Source organism: Pelodiscus sinensis, chromosome 12 (assembly GCF_052426305.1).
Source record: "Pelodiscus sinensis isolate ZL-2025 chromosome 12, ASM5242630v1, whole genome shotgun sequence".
NCBI classification, from domain to species: domain Eukaryota; kingdom Metazoa; phylum Chordata; order Testudines; family Trionychidae; genus Pelodiscus; species Pelodiscus sinensis.
The window spans coordinates 677,082-693,323 of NC_143063.1; the positions used below are offsets into that span (position 1 = coordinate 677,082).

Sequence of the window (16,242 nt, forward strand, 5' to 3'; positions counted from 1 at the left end):
TGCTGTCTGGAGCAAGACCCAGCAGGGAAAACCTCACTATGCAAAGGTGATGCCAAACCTGTTGAACCAGACACCCCCATGGAGAGGAACAAAGGAAGGTGGATGCTGCCCTGGCTGGGGGGCAGGGCTGGAAGAGTGTGGGTTAGTTGCTGTCTGGGAGCATGGAGGAGATAGCCTAGGGAAAGGGGCTGGAGTTTAGGGGCCCAGTCTCCCCCATCTCAAGGGGGCCTGAGGCATCCTAGCCCAGCTCTGTGACCAGATTACATCTGTGCTGTGCTGTATCCTGGAGAGGCAATAAACGTCCTCTATTCCACCGGCTGGTGCAGTCTGTTTGTGCCATTTCGGGGTGCAGGAGACGGGGAACCCCCAACGCGCCGTCACAAAGGGATTCTTGTCTTCCTCTAAGGAGTTTCAGATTCTTCATTTAATTACCAGCCCTTTATTATCCTAATCACCAGGTTTCTGTTTGTAAACAAAACCGACTCTCTGCCCCAGGGGCACGAGCTGTGAGCAGGCCTGCTTGGGGTGGGGGGGACACACGGGCAGTTGCCCCTGGGCCTAGTGATTCAAAGGAGTCTGCGGCTCCCACCCACCACTGCTGCTACTGTGGCTGTGACAGTGGCCTGAGTCCCAAGCCTTTGAAATCACTGCCAAAGGGGGGAGGGGGCTGCAGCCTCCCTAGCTGGCACCCCTAGTTGAGTTAGCACTTACAGTCCATGTGACTGCAAGAGCTGTAAAAATCACTTATGATGAAGAAGCAATCCCATGAGTGTCTGATTTAACAGTGAAAAATCTACAAGAACCAACCTTAGTCCCTTTTGCTTTAATTGTGACAAAGCACATGGAAATGTATGCAATCTGTCCAGATATTCAGAGAGCTATATTAGTCTCTTTCAGAAAAAGTAGTGAGTCTGCTGGCATCTTAAAGTCCAACAAATGGATTAGGGCATAAGCTTTCATCAGATAAAACTCACTTCTTCAGATGCTTAAAGAGGAAAAAAAGACAGGGATACAAAGATGGGAGTGTAACATCAGTGCTAATTACATTAGTGTGGATATTGCTTCACTCCAACAGTGATGAGAAGGTCAGAGTACCTGAAGGAGAAATGAGAGAGCCAGTCCATGTTTCTATTAAAATCTCTTCTGCCGGTGTCAACTTTGCATATGAAATCCAGCTTAACATTGCAGTCTCTTTTTGCCTAAAAATGGCAACTTGCAAGTCAGTAACTGGGGAGTTTAAAGTGCGTTCCTTGACAATGTGATTCAGGGTAGCCAGACTTCCAATACGCCCTCGTCGGGAAAAGCAGTGTTCAGACTTGGATGTGCCTTGGGGCAGCAGCATTTTTCAGTAGGTAGCAGGAGTGCAGCAGCTTTGCTCATATTTGTCACTAATGATTCATTCCTGCTTCTAGTGAAGCTGACTGAAGTTTCACCATTTCATCTGCTGAGAACAGGACTCTGACTTAGGGCAAGTCTATGTTAGTGCATGACTGAGCTCTAAGGGTATGTCTAGACTGCATCCCTCTGTTGGCAGAGGGATGCAGATTAGGCAGTTCAACATTGCAAATGAGGCACAGATTTAAATATCCTGCACCTAATTTGCATAAAAATGGCCACCACGTTTTGCCGACTCGGCACTTTGTTGGCAAAAAGCGGCTGTCTAGAGGGGGATCTGTGGAGAAAGAAAGCCTTTTTCGACAGATCCCTTATGCCTTCTGGAAGGAGGTTTACAGGATCTGTCAAAAAAGGCTTTCTTTCTTGACAGATCCCCTTCTAGACTGCTGCTTTTTGCTGACAAAGTGCTGAGTCGGCAAAAATGGTGGCCATTTTTATGCAAATTAAGCACGGGATATTTAAATCCCCACTTCATTTGCAATGTCGACCTGCCTAATCTGCATCCCTCTGTCGACAGAGGGATGCAGTCTAGAGATACCCTAACTTTCTGGCTCAGTGGTGTAAAAAAGCATCCCTTCCCCTGAGTGCAGCAAGTTACAGCACTGTGAACTGGACTCCAGCACTGGGAGCTGCATTCCCAGCACTCTTCGCTACTCCCTTTGTGGAGGTGATTTACACAAAGTGCTGGGAGAGCTCTTTCCTAGCACGCCTGCCATAGCCACTCTTTCACTTAAAATGCTGCTGCGGGGCACTGCGACAGCTGTGCTTTCATTTTAGAAGAGTAGACAAAGCCTCAGATAAGAAGAAACTTGCAGTGGAAGGATTTTTCCATGGTGCTGTAGTTCCCAGTGTCATCATTTTGCTACTTTTTCTCTTGGGGTGTGTCTAGACTACATGCCTCCTTCGACGGAGGCATGTAGATTAGCCAGATCGGAAGAGGGAAATGAAGCCGCGATTAAAATAATCGCGGCTTCATTTAAATTTAAATGGCTGCCCCGATCTGCCGATCAGCTGTTTGTCGGCAGATCGGGGGAATCTGGACGCGATGCCCCGACAAAGAAGCCTTTCTTCATCGACACAGGTAAGCCTCGTGAAACCAGGTTTACCTGTGTCGATGAAGAAAGGCTTCTTTGTCGGGGCATCGCGTCCAGACTCCCCCGATCTGCCGACAAACAGCTGATCGGCAGATCGGGGCAGCCATTTAAATTTAAATGAAGCCGCGATTATTTTAATCGCGGCTTCATTTCCCTCTTCCGATCTGGCTAATCTACATGCCTCCGTCGAAGGAGGCATGTAGTCTAGACACACCCTTGGTGAGTAGTACCATGTGCTGTGTTTTATTTGTGTATTGAAAATCTTGGGATAAAACCCAGTTCAGCATGAACAAAGGAGGCAGAAATTGGGTCTTACTCTAATATGCCCATCATGCTCTGTCTGGATGCAGGTTCATAAATGAATAACTGTCAATGCTAGTTAGAGAGGACTTTTCCCAACTAAAGCTGTGATGAAAATCTTCCTACGTTTGGTAATCAAGAATGGTAAATTAGTATTCCCATGGAATCAATCTGCGTGATCAGTTTACAAGGAGACCAAGTGAAGATTAATTACTTACTTAGCTTCTCAATTAACTGTGTTTTGGTGTGAAAAGAGCTAAATTCCAAGCATAGTTTTTATCATTTTGAAATGTTCACATTAGAAAACAATGAATAATTCCTGCATAAACTGACATTCTTTTATAGGGTTTCCTCAGACCTTATCATGTTGCCTTAGTAACACATCTTTGGTCCCCATGACATTCAACCTTCGCATTCCTGGAGATGGACCTGGGGATCCAAGTGTTACCAGTTTTGTTCAGATCCTGGACATCACAAGAACATCGTGGAGAAACAGAGCCCAGGGAAATGACAAGCCAAAAGAATTTACCATAACACCCTGTAGTGGTACCATCCGCTCGCAAGGACTCCTGGATATTCAGGTACAGTGTATGTCAAACTACAGTTGAACAGGACAGGCTGATGGTTTTCAGAGCTAAAACAAGGCTTCTGTCATTGTTGGGTTGATTGTAATGTCAGTCATCCAAGAGCTTTTCATAACCCCTGTTGTGGGAGCACTCAAAGTGGTGCAGTTTGGCTTCTGAAACTGCAAGGTCCAGATTATGAATTTCAATCTCAGTAGCCACATATTAATGAGTTTCCAGATGTGGGTTTAGAGAACTTCTTAGAGCCATTGAACTCTGAGAGGAAGAAGAATTAGGATGGAAAATAGTAGTTAAAAAGTAATTTCTGTTTTGTTTTGTTAGGATTTGTCCTGCTTTGGGCAGGGGTTTGGACTTGATGACCTCCTTGAGGTCTCTTCCAACCCTATGATTCTTTATCACCAAAAATAGTTCACAGTCTTTCTCCTCACATTTGCTCTCCCACTAAGTCTCATTACATGCTGTAATCTCCGGGAGAAGGGACATTGAAAGTTAGGGTACCCATTAATGATCCCAGCAGCTTTGGGGCCAGATTTTGTTGTCAGTTATCCATTGTAAATTTAGAATAGCCCTATTCAAGTAGACTTCCTCTGGATTTACACTTGTGTAACTGAGAGCTAAATTTGGTGCCTTGATTTTAAAACCACAATGAATGTATTTAATTTACATGTATTCAGGAGACCTGGGTTAAAGGGAATCTTTTAAATCTTGCTACGAGGCTAAAGCAGCTAGAAGCATCATAAAAATGACTGTTTCCATTTGTGTAACTGATATTTAGTCATGTAACACTGAAAACCAAAGTTCTACCTCATTCTAGAGACAATGTGTAGTGTTTGGCTTGCATTTCAACTCATAGCCAAAATGTAGTACAATTATCTTTCATATTTAGCTACAGTTAAAAAACGATATATTGGATGGATTGCTACCATATCTGTAACATTAGCTTAAAAATCAAGGTATTTTTATCAGAAGGAGGTATCAAGCAAAGACGAACTCTGGCACAGCGATTTCCTCTTGTGTATGGATCCTGGTATGGGTTACGAAGCAGAATCCTATTTATGCTTTAGCATGGATGTTTGGAGAAGATAATCCTGTGCGGTTCCTTGATTCTTAACTTGGTTATACAAATAGCCTAAGTATTCACTTAGGGGCAAATTCAGCCTTGGTAAATGAACGCATTCAGGTCGGTGGGGTTGCACCTGGTGGTATTAAACTTGTATTTGGCCTGGTATCTCAATTCAGAGTTTGTCCAAATGTAACTTTGCCTCAAGGGGCCACCTGCTGTAAGTGAACCTAGAGATGAAGCTTTAGGCCAAAGTCATTGCGTTAAGCATTAGACTCACTGTCAAGGCTGTTCTCCACTCTGGCACTCTGAGTGCAGAAGGTGGGAATCTTCAAGAGACCTTAAAAATACCTTTCCTCTATAGGCTTCTGCTTAAAAACTTCCAAGATCACAGAATTTCTGGCCTTGGGAGATAGGCTGCCACCACCAAGTGAAAAACCCCTTTCTTCTTGAATCCAGGCAGAAGCACTAGGAACTTCTTCCAGGAGGATACCTCAAGCGCTTCTAAAACAAGAAAGCTTGAATAAAAAGAGAAAACAAATTGTAATCTCTGATAGCTGACCTCTCAGTCTTAGGCATGCATACGCAGACCTCCTATTACCTACTAGGACACAAGAATCAAATCACCACTTTTAAAAAGATGACTGTATTAAAAAAAAAGTTATACTTGATAAAGCATACTTGGTTGCTACATGTTTTAAAGCAACTGAGAAAAGAACAATTTAGAAACACAGAGAAAAATTCCATCCCTGGGATACAGCTTAAGGTACAATGTGTGTGGGGGGGGGGGGGGAGAAGAGGGGGCACATGGATTTAGCACAGAGAAGTTTAACCAAACAACATAACACAGAAAATAACCGGATCACTTCTGAATAGGCATTTCACTATCTACATACAATCCATGCTTCAAGGTCCAGTCCATTTCCATGCCCAGTATTCTTTGGAGGCATGGTAGTTCTGCCTGGTTCAATTCATCTTGTTCCCCCAACTCCTGGTTTAAAACTCCCACAAAGAAAAACAGCAGACAGGTATATCTTCCCATTCAAATCTCAACAGCTTCTCCCATTGGCTGTCCTGGGTCCCTGCCAACACCCTTTAGCTACCTGAGTTTAACCCTTTAGTCAGTGAATGCTGGGATGTTCAGAAAGAGCCATCACACACCCACCAAGGGAAGAGGGGGAAAGGTCCTGAGCTGTGCTCTTTGGGAGGGCATAATGCTCCTAGAGGATGGGAGATGCAGACTTCAGCACACTTGATTTTTAATTCATACCCCTTGCAGTGCATGGGACTGGTCACATCCCTGAGCCAGCAGACCATGGGCCATTGTGACATGGAACATATACAGCTGTCATAGCCATTCCACAGCTCTAGCTAGCATGGCTGCTGTGTGGGAGCGGACATTAGTCCTCCACCTGCATAGGACAGGACAGGTTATGTTTTTGGCCTTTTGGGTTTGTTATTGTGCTATCTAATGTAAGAAATTAACAAATATAGGTGTCTTCACAGTTACATTTTCTATTTTGCAATATGTCCGAACTCTTTGGGAATTTTAACTTCTCATTCAACTGTGAACTCATCTCCAGATAGACCAAAGCAGAGACACACTCCTTTTTACAGAGTAGTGGCTAAAATAAATCAGAGAAAACAAGCAACAGTGTCATCTCTGATGCACACACAAGTATGGAAGGATTCTAGATGATGGTGTGTTTGCTAAAACACAAAGGTGGCCAGGGCGACTCTTGGCTCCTTTTCATTCTCAGTGACAACAAATTTAGAAAGACCATCCCTACAGACGCCTTTGAGTGCTCAGTACCAAGCTGTAGAGCTTGTTGAACTGCTGCTTTCTAAGCCATCATGGACATCCATTATCATTTAAAGTTATCTTCCTTCGGGAAATGAAAAATTATTTGCATTGGTGAAGTCACCATTTCCCCATTTTTCCATTCTGTGGATCCCTTTGTATTATTAATAATAATAAAAAAGATCCTGGAGTCCATCTCTGGTCCTAGATTTCCTAATCCCTTATAGTTTTTTCTTAAAATGTTTCCTTAATGATCCACCAGAAAATGGTTCCTGGACCAGTGGTGGTTCAAAGATCCTCATCTGAGACCTATTGAACAGTGCAACCTTACTCAACAGAGACCTTGTCCAGCAAATGATCTCCAAGTTCCAGAAGTCCTACAAAAGGGAAGAAGTTGCTGAATGAGCACCCCATCTGAGAGAACGCTTTTGAAAATAAATATTTGTTCTCCTTTTCCTGCTCTAGGTGACCTTCTGTTCCAACACTGTGAAGAAATATGAACTGGCATTGGTGGTGGATGTGGCTGGTATTGGAGAGGAAGTACTGGCACTTCTAATCACAGCAAGGTATTGATACACCCTTGCAAGCATTCCTCCCTTGTCCCTGATTGCCATTCATTTCACCCTGAGTACTGTACTTAACACAGGTTTTGACAAAAGCAGTGTACAGCTGCTCCCCGAGTTGCGAATGGTTAAGTTACGACCATTCACGCTTACGACCAAAGCTCCCATGGAGCGGTCATAAAGGCGGTCCCCGAGTTATGAACGCGACCTGCGCTTACAAACAGCGCAGTTGCGTGTAACTCAGTGGGGTCTGAGTTACGAATGGATCGAGTTATGGCCAAGTGTTTGGTTCGTAACTCGGAGAGAGGCTGTATTCACTTCCTGCAATGAAAAATCTGTTTGGCATGAAGACATCTGAGGCATAGATGTCCGCACAATTGGGGGGAAGGGGGAGAGCTAATTTCAGACAATTAGCACGTTGATTAAAAGTGAAGAGTTTAAGACCAAATGAATTATAGCTAGAACTAAACAAAAGACAGCAATGAAGGAGTATTATTCTTTGCTGTATAGATTGAACTCAGCTTCATCTGCTTTCCTCTAGTTTAAGTTATTCGCCATCACAAATTTGAGCCATGGAACATTTTTCCTGGGTCAGATAGTGTAGGACTTTAACTTGTTTGACTTCAGTGCAGTTACATTTGGCCCTGCATGTATAATTGTGTATATATATAGATTGAGGGCAGTTTTAAAAGACCTTGATACTGGCTTAGTACTACTCCCTTTGAAGTCACTATGAACTTTAGGGACTGCAGCCAAGGGACTTGGGCTAAGGGGGTGGGGGATGGAGTCCCCTCAGCCTGGGACTTATGGGTTGCAGCCCCTAAAAACCCTGTGTTCTGGGCTAGCCCTTCCTTGCGTGGGGAGGCGGGGGAGCTGCATTTGCCTGGAGGCTCCACCCTCACTACTCCCATTGGCTGAGAATTCTGTCCAATGGGAGCTACAGGGGATGGTGCCTGCAGGCCTGGAGTCACCTGTTCCTTCCCACCACCAAAGGGGAGCTAGAGATGTGCCAGGTAAGTGCCCTGAACCCCAACCCCCTGTTCCAGCGCTGAGTCCCCTCCCACACCCTAACTCCCTTCCAGACTCCTCACCCATAGCTCCTGCACTCCAGACCCCTTGGCCTCAGCTTGGAGCCTTCACCCTTCTGAGGCACCCCAAATGCCTCATTGCCAGCCCTATCCTAGGGACCACACCCCTTGTTAGAGCCCTCACCTTTCCAGCACCCACCTTCCTGCCCAAACCCACAGCCCCTTCCTGCACACTGAACCTCTCATTGTGGCCCTACACCAGAGCCTAGGGAGCCCCACAAAATCTGATAGTCCTGGGCCCGTATAAGAGTTAATTCACATGAACACAGATTTGGCAGAAGGCTTTAGCTGCACATTCCTTCCATGCTGAAAACACAGAAAATACAAACCAACCAGTACAAATCATCCAGGCTAAGATAGCTCAGGATGCCAGCTGGATCCCACTCTGAGAAATTGTGCCCTGTTTGACTGCTTGCCAGGATTAACAGAGCACTGTGGAGTAAAAACCCAGAGCAGGTTCTCCATGTATCCTTAACCAGTGGTTGTTGATTAAGAAGTGAATAAAAAGAATGTTAAGATGATTAATGACTGCATGGGTAAACAGCCTCTTTGTGACAATGACAAATATGTTACGCTCCATTTCATCATAATCTGGGAATAAACACATACTATATTTTCTTGGTGTTTTGGGGGGCTAGGTGTGTTGTTCCTCCTCTGCGTGTGGTTAATCCTGTGGTGACGTTTGGACGGTGTTTCCTGAAGTTCCCATACCAGCAGATGGTGATGCTAATGAATGACACTGAGCTTCCAGGATGCTATGGAGTTCTCCCTCAGGTTTGTCATCTCATCCTCCCTTTCTGCTGCTTTTCACCCATTTCTATGGGGCTCTCTGCGAATAGAAGGGTTTTCCCAGCTCTGATACTGTGGGGGTGGTGTTTCTAGCCTCCCTTGCTCTGGATATGAGAATGTTTAAGTTCTCTTCTTTGGAACTCGCTTGCAGGTGAGCACTTACAAAGTTCTTAAAGGGGAGGGTCCCACAGCACCGAGAGCAGGAGTGATTCACACAATACACTATAAACAGCAAGGGTCTCTTTCTGAGAGAGGCTGTAGTTCACAAGAGGAACCCGAAGAAAGCCATTGACTGATCCATGGCTGGTGTCTGTATGGCATGCCCTGACATTTCATGGTGTAACCCATTTTACAAGAGGAAGGGGGAACAATTCAAAGCCTTCTGTGAGCTCTGTTGATGACTCAGCAGTAAGATGGGTTGAAGAGGTGCAGCTGCTGATCTGGTGGTGGTATAGTTACGCATTGGGCATTCATTGGTTAGAAAGTGGGGGGTCGGTGTTAACTTGCACTGGTCCACAAGATTGTCAAAGTAAGCAGACCATGCAAGCCAGGGTTCCATTTCACTGCTGGCGAAAGTCAGGCTGCAGTCTGGCAACAGAAAGGTAACTGGCATGTGGGCATTTCGGCCTCACAAATCCATATGCCACAGGAGGACTGGAGCCAGCCAAGGAAGAGCTGGGGCGAGAGTGCCTGGAAGGTACACTGACTCAGCATATATTCCTGGGCGCGCCATTGGTGAGCCCCACAGAGAGCCCCAGATGGAACTGCTGCCTTGGTCCTAAGGTGAAAATCTCTGGGAGACATCTCTCCTGAGAGCAGCGGAACCCGGAAGGAGCTGAAGGGGAGAGTTGCTTTTCTTGCTGTCTCACATGTACATGCCAGTAAAAGTACCCCCCATTGTATGTGATTTGATATTCTCTGTTGCTTGAAATACCCTCACACAATTGAAAATGATGTCTTTCCCTCCTCTTTCAGCTATATCCATCGGGCAGACATAGACACTATTCCATATTTGGGGGCACCAGCCAACACAGCCACTGTTTTCTCTCATTGCTTTGAGTAACTAAGGAAGCCTAAAGATGCTTGGAACAGGCACTCCTGGCATTCAATCTCTGGCTGGCTTGGTTGCCTTTAGGTGATGCCTTGAGCAAGTAAATGACTGTACTATGTCCTGGAAAGGCCTAGGCAGCTGAAGGTCAGAAGGGCCTATTGTAACCCAGGCAAGATAATCACGTCCAGTAATTCCTGACTCATACCTATGATTTCTGTAGAGCCAAGAGCAGGTCCCTTAGAATCACAGAATCATAGAATACTAGGACTGGAGGGGACCTCGAGAGGTCATCGAGTCCAGTCCCCTGCCCTCATAGCAGGACCAAATCTCTCCAGAGATGGGGATTCCACAATCTCCTTGGGCAATTTATTCCAGTGTTTAACCACCCAGACAGTTAGGAACTTTTTCCTAATGTCCAACCTAAACCTCCCTTGCTGCAGTTTAAGCCCATTGCTTCATGTTCTATCCTCAGAGGCCAAGATGAACACGTTTTCTCCCTCCTCCTTATGACACCTTTTTAGATACCTGAAAACTGCTATCATGTCCCCTCTCAATCTTCTCTTTTCCAAACTAAACAAACCCAATTCCTGCAGCCCTCCTCTATAGCTCATGTTCTCTAGACCTTTAATCATTCTTGTTGCTCTTCTCTGGACCCCCTCCAATTTCTCCACATCTTTCTTGAAATGTGGTGCCCAGCACCAGACACAAGACTCCAACTGAGGCCTAATCAGCGCAGAGTAGAACAGAAGAATGGCTTCTCGTGTCTTGCTCACAACACACCTGTTAATGCAGCCCAGAATCATGTTTGCTTTTTTTGCAACAGCATCACAATGATGACTCATATTCAGCTTGTGGTCCACTCTAACCCCTAGATCCCTTTCTGCCGTACTTCTTCCTAGACAGTCGCTTCCTATTCTGTATGTGTGAAACTGATTTGTTCCTTCCTAAGTGGAGTACTTTGTATTTGTCTTTATTAAACTTCATCCTATTTACCTCAGACCATTTCTCCAATTTGTCCAGGTCATTTTGAACTATGACCCTATCCTCCAGATTAGTCACAACCCCTCCCAGCTTGGTATCATCTGCAAACTTAATAAGCGTACCTTCTATGCCATTATCTAAATGGTCGATGAAGATATTGAACAGAGCCGGTCCCAAAACAGACCCCTGCGGAACCCCACTTGTTATATCTTTCCCGCAGGATTGTGAACCATTAGTAACTACTCTCTGAGTACGGTTCTCCAGCCAGTTATGCACCCATCTTATAGTAGCCCCATCTAAGTTGTATTTGCCTAGTTTATTGATAAGAATATCATGCAAGACCGTATCAAACGCCTTACTAAAGTCTAGGTATACCACATCCACTGCGTCTCCCTTATCCACAAGACTCGTTATCCTATTAAAGAAAGCTATCAGATTGGTTTGACATGATTTGTTCTTTACAAATCCATGCTGGCTGTTCCCTATCACCTTGCCACCTGTTTACAGATGATTTCTTTAATTACTTGCTCCATTATCTTCCCTGGCACAGAAGTTAAACTAACTGGTCTGTAGTTTCCTGGGCTGTTCTAATTTCCCTTTTTATAAATGGGCACTATATTTGCCCTTTCCAGTCTTCTGGAATCTCTCCTGTCTCCCATGATTTTCCAGAGATGATAGCTAGAGGCTCAGATACCACCTCTATCAGCTCCTTGAGTATTCTAGGATGCATTTCATCAGGCCCTGGTGACTTGCAGGCATCTAACTTTTCTAGGTGATTTTTAACTTTTCTTTTTTTATTTTATCTTCTAAACCTATCCCCTTCCCACTAGCATACACTGTTAGGCATTCCTTGACTTCTCAGTGAAGACCGAAAAAAAGAAGTCATTAAGCATCTCTGCTATTTCCAAATTTCCTGTTGTTGTTTCTCCCTCCTCACTGACCAGTGGGTCTACCTACCCTGTCCTTGGTCTTCCTCTTGCTTCTAATGTATTTATAAAAAGTCGTCTTGTTTCCCTTTATGCCTGTAGTTAGTTTGAGCTCATTTTGTGCCTTTGCCTTTTTAATCTTGCCCCTGCATTCCTGTGTTGTTTGCCTATCTTCATTCTTTGTAATTCGTCCTACTTTCCATTCTTTATAGGAGTCCTTTTTTATTTTTAGATCATGCAAGATCTCGTGGTTAAGCCAAGGAGGTCTTTTGCCATATTTTCTATCTTTCCTATGCAGCGGAATAGCTTGCTTTTGGGCCCTTAACAATGTCCCTTTGAAAAACTGCCAACTCTCCTCAGTTGTTTTTCCCCTCAGTCTTGATTCCCATGGGACCTTACCTATCAGCTTTCTGAGCTTACCAAAATCCGACTTCCTGAAATCCATTGTCTCTATTTTGCTGTTCTCCCTTCTACCCTTTCTTAGAATTGTTAACTCTGTGGCTGTGTCTACGTTGGCACGATCTTGCACAAAAGTGGTCTGTCTATACTGGCCACGAGTTCTTGCGCAAGAACACTGGCGTTCTAATGTGTGAAATCAGTGCTTCATGCACAAGAACTATGACGCTCCCGCTCAGGAATAAGCCCTCTTGCGCAACTGTTCTTGCACAAGAGGCCAGCATAGACAGGCAACATGAATTACTTGCATAAGAAAGCCCTATGGTTAAAATGGCCATAAGAGCTTTCTTGCGCAAGAGAGCATCTACACTGGCATGGATGCTCTTGCGCAAAAGCACATGCCAGTGTAGATGCTCTCTTCTGGAAGAGTTTTTGCACAAGAACTTTTTGCACGCAAAAGAGTTCTTACGCAAGATCATGCCAGTGCAGATATAGCCTATGATTTCATGATCACTTTCTCCCAAGCTGCCTTCCACTTTCAAATTCTCAACCACTTCCTCCCTATTTGTTAGGATCAAATCTAGTTCAGCTTCCCCCCGGTAGCTTTTTCAACCTTCTGAAATAAAAAGTTGTCTCCAATGCAGCCCAAGAACTTATTGGATAGTCTGTGCCCTGCTGTGTTATTTTCCCAACATATATCTGGATAGCTGAAGTCCCCCGTCACCACCAAATCTTGGGCTTTGGATGATTTTGTTAGTTGTTTTAAAAAAAGCCTCGTCCACTTCTTCCACCTGGGTAGGTGGCCTGTAGTAGACTCCTAGCATGACATCACCCTTCTATAGAAACATTCCAATAGTGTGTATTATCCCACCAAGTTTCTGTGATGCCAACAGTGTCATAATTGTACTTATTTATTAGCACTTCCAGTTCTTCCTGCTTGTTTCCCATACTTCTCGCATTTGTATATAGGCATCTAAGATACTGATTTGACCTTGCCTCACATTTTTGCCCTGACCCTCCTTTCTCTCTGCCATTATAGCCCATGCTCCCTCCCATTTCCGACCCATCTCCCAGATCTCCATGTTCTCCACTTACTCATGGGCTTTGCTCACCTGTCCTCATCGAACCTAGTTTAAAGCCCTCCTCACTACGTTAGCCAGTCTGTGTCCAAATAGGGTCTTCCCCCTCCTCGAAAGGTGAACGCCATCTCTGCCCTGCAGTCCTTCCTGGAATAGTATCTCATGGTCGAGGAAGCCAAAGTCCTCCTGGCGACACCATCTTTGCAGCCAGGCGTTCACCTCCAGGATGCACCTGTCTCTGCCTGGGCCCCTATCTTTGACAGGAAGGATCGAAGAGAATACCACCTGCGCTCCACACTCCTTCACCCGTACTCCCAGAGCCCTGTAGTCACTCTTGATGTGCTCAGTGTCACACCTTGCAGCATCATTTGTGCCCACATGGATGAGTAGCGTGGGGTAGTAGTCAGAGGGCGGATAATCCTCGACAATGCCTCTGTAACATCTCGGATACGGGCCCCCGGCAGACAGCACGTCCCGAGATGAAATGTTAGGGCGACAGATGGGCACCTCCATCCCCCTCAGAAGAGAGTCTCTGACCACCACTACCCTATGTTTCCTATTCCCAGTGGTGGCAGCAGACCTCCCAGCCTTGGGGGTACAAGGCTTCTCCTCCTCTGTTGTAGGGGGTGATTCCTTATCTCCTGTATAAAGAAGGGCATAATGGTTTCCTAGTACCACAGTGGGAGGGTTCGGAGCAGGGGTGGAGCACTGCCTGCTACCAGAAGTAACCAGCTGCCAGTGTCCACCCTGAGCCATCTCCTCCTCAACCAGTGGTGTGGCCGCAGTCCTGTGTACTGGGACAGCTACCTCAGCTGTCTCCTCATCAACACGATCCAGGAACTGCTCGTGGATTCGAGTGCTCCTCAACCTAGCCACCTCCTCCTAAAGCTCTCCCACCTGCTGCCAGAGAGATTCCACCAGCAGGCACCTTTCGCATTGGATGATCTCCCCAGTCTGGATATCAGTAAGTGGGACTTGCAAGCCACAGTCCCTGCAAAACTACACACGGATCTGGGTAGAGGCATCCATGCTCAGGTGCTCTGTCTGGCTACAGGCACAGGTGGAGGAGACAGGAGCAGAGCTGACACAGGTATTGCGGGTCTTCCTGACCATCATAGGCCTCCCTCTGTCAAACTCCCTCTCAAACTCCCCTGTCTGCAGCCCCCTGTCTGCTTTCGCTCCCTGGTCGCTCTGCCTCTGGCTTTTAAAGCCTGCTTGCCTAGGCCAGGCCTGCCCCCTCGTGAGTCACACAGGGGAAGGCTGACCAGATGCAATCAAGAGAGCAATTGAGGGAACAAAGGGTCAGGCACTCAGTCCCAACTGCCACAGCAGCTGAAACTGAAACTTCAGTCACCTGAAATCAGATTCAGAATTCAAGAAACAAAATTCAGACAGTCGAGCAAACTCACTAACACCAAAAGCGAGTACTCACTCTCACCAGGTAGCCTGTTCAGTGGCGGGATCTCTTGCAGTCCCTCTCAAACTCCCCTGTCTGCAGCCCCCTGTCCACTTAGAAAGAGACCCAGTCTTGATTTAAAGACTGCAGGTGCTGGAGAATCCAGGGGTGAGCTGTTCCAATGGTTAATTACCCTCTGTGACGTAGTGGGGGTACCTTGCTAGGGCTGTGGTGACCTCTGCTGTCTGGTCATTATGCAAAGGGGGTTCCAAACCTGTCCGACCAGCTACCCCCCATGGGGAGAAACAAAGGAAGGTGGAATGACGCTCCTGGCTGGGGGGCAGGGCTGGAGGAGAGTTAGTTTCGTTTCTGTCTGGGAGCATGGAGGAAGCAGCCTCAGCAACAGGCTAGGGGGTTTAGAAGCCGAGACCCCCTCCCCCATATCAAGGGGGGCTGAGGCATCCTAGGCCTGCCCTGTAACCTGATGACATCTGTGCTGTGCTGTATACTGGAGAAGCAATAAACCACCTTTATTCTACTGGCTGGCGGAGTCTGTTCGTGCCATTTCGGGGGTGCAGGAGGCGGGGGATCCCAACATGCCATCACACCCTCCTTGTTAGAAAAGAGCTCCTTCAGCATGTTTTATCATCTACCTCTGAGTGAAATTCCACACTTGTCTGTGCATCGCTTCAATCCCACATCAGTCCTCGGCATAGGCCTTGTGGCAGCTCTTCCCCCTTTGAATCCAGCGCTCTGCACTTGTCTCTTTCAAACTATGCATTAATTGTATTTGTATAAATGTCAAGGAATGGAAAGTTTCCAAAGAAGACAATGTTCTGGTTATGTCTCGCCACAGGAGGACGAGGAGAAGCCCTCTGTGCTGTATTCCAGCCCCAGGCCTTGTGGCATTATTCAGCCTCATGACACGGTGGAGATCCCTTTAACACTGGCAGCCCAGATGACTGGACAGCAGGACACTGTGGCTTCCATAGCCATGTTTGGGAGTAAAGAATCACCCCTGGTGAGCCTCTGATGGCAGAATATGCCGTGTGTTTGAAACGGTGCTCTCTGGAGTGAGGGGTCCTGTGCTCTTTCGGTGGTGTACACAGCATGCTCAGATTCAGACGCTTTAGCTCTTTGCAGGGACTTTTCTGGTGAATTCAAAAGCTGCAAACTCAGGTCATGACAGTGTTAATTGTTACTGTGATACCCTCTCACTGACACTAGAAGTCAGACAATTTGAAGTTACTTGACCGTCTCATACCAGTAATGAGGAGGTAGGCATAGTTGGCGAGCTGTAACAGCCTGTGATACCCAGGCTCTGCCAGTGTTGGGGTCCTGCCCTTCCTGCAGGTGAGCAGTTCTGCTTGGGGTGTTCTCCCTTGCTTGCTCAGCCTGGCTGTAGAGCGCAGCCTTGGCAGCAGTCTGGCTGCTGTGTCTGCCTGCCAAGGGAGCAGGGGAGGGAGACACAGGGCATGCCCCCCTTCCTCACCTCCAGGGAGCCTTCCTGCCTGGGGCCTGGGTGAGTGTGTGTGGTGTGGGAGTGGGGGAAGAGAATAACCATGCCAGAATGGGCTGTCAGCATCGATGTGCATGAGCTAGGGTACTAAAGGATTGATGGAAGCTTAATCAGCCATTAACCAAAAGGAAGGCTGACGTTTTCAAAGCAGTCCAGAGGATGTGGGCTTTCCTTAAAGTGAAGGGAAGTGGTGCAGCTGACTCCCCTGGACGGCACTGAA

General features: G+C 46.5%; 1 protein-coding gene across 6 annotated transcripts in view; it reads left to right on the forward strand.

Moving 5' to 3' along the window:
* The window catches only part of HYDIN (HYDIN axonemal central pair apparatus protein), a 389,432-nt gene that overhangs the window by 185,856 nt on the left and 187,334 nt on the right, over positions 1-16,242 (forward strand). For all 6 annotated transcript variants that reach the window (XM_089781371.1, XM_089781372.1, XM_089781370.1 and 3 more), the window contains 4 exons: positions 3,135-3,370; positions 6,700-6,800; positions 8,524-8,659; positions 15,360-15,524. In XM_089781371.1, coding sequence (XP_089637497.1) covers positions 3,135-3,370; positions 6,700-6,800; positions 8,524-8,659; positions 15,360-15,524 — 638 coding nt within the window. The remainder of the gene's footprint in view (positions 1-3,134; positions 3,371-6,699; positions 6,801-8,523; positions 8,660-15,359; positions 15,525-16,242) is intronic.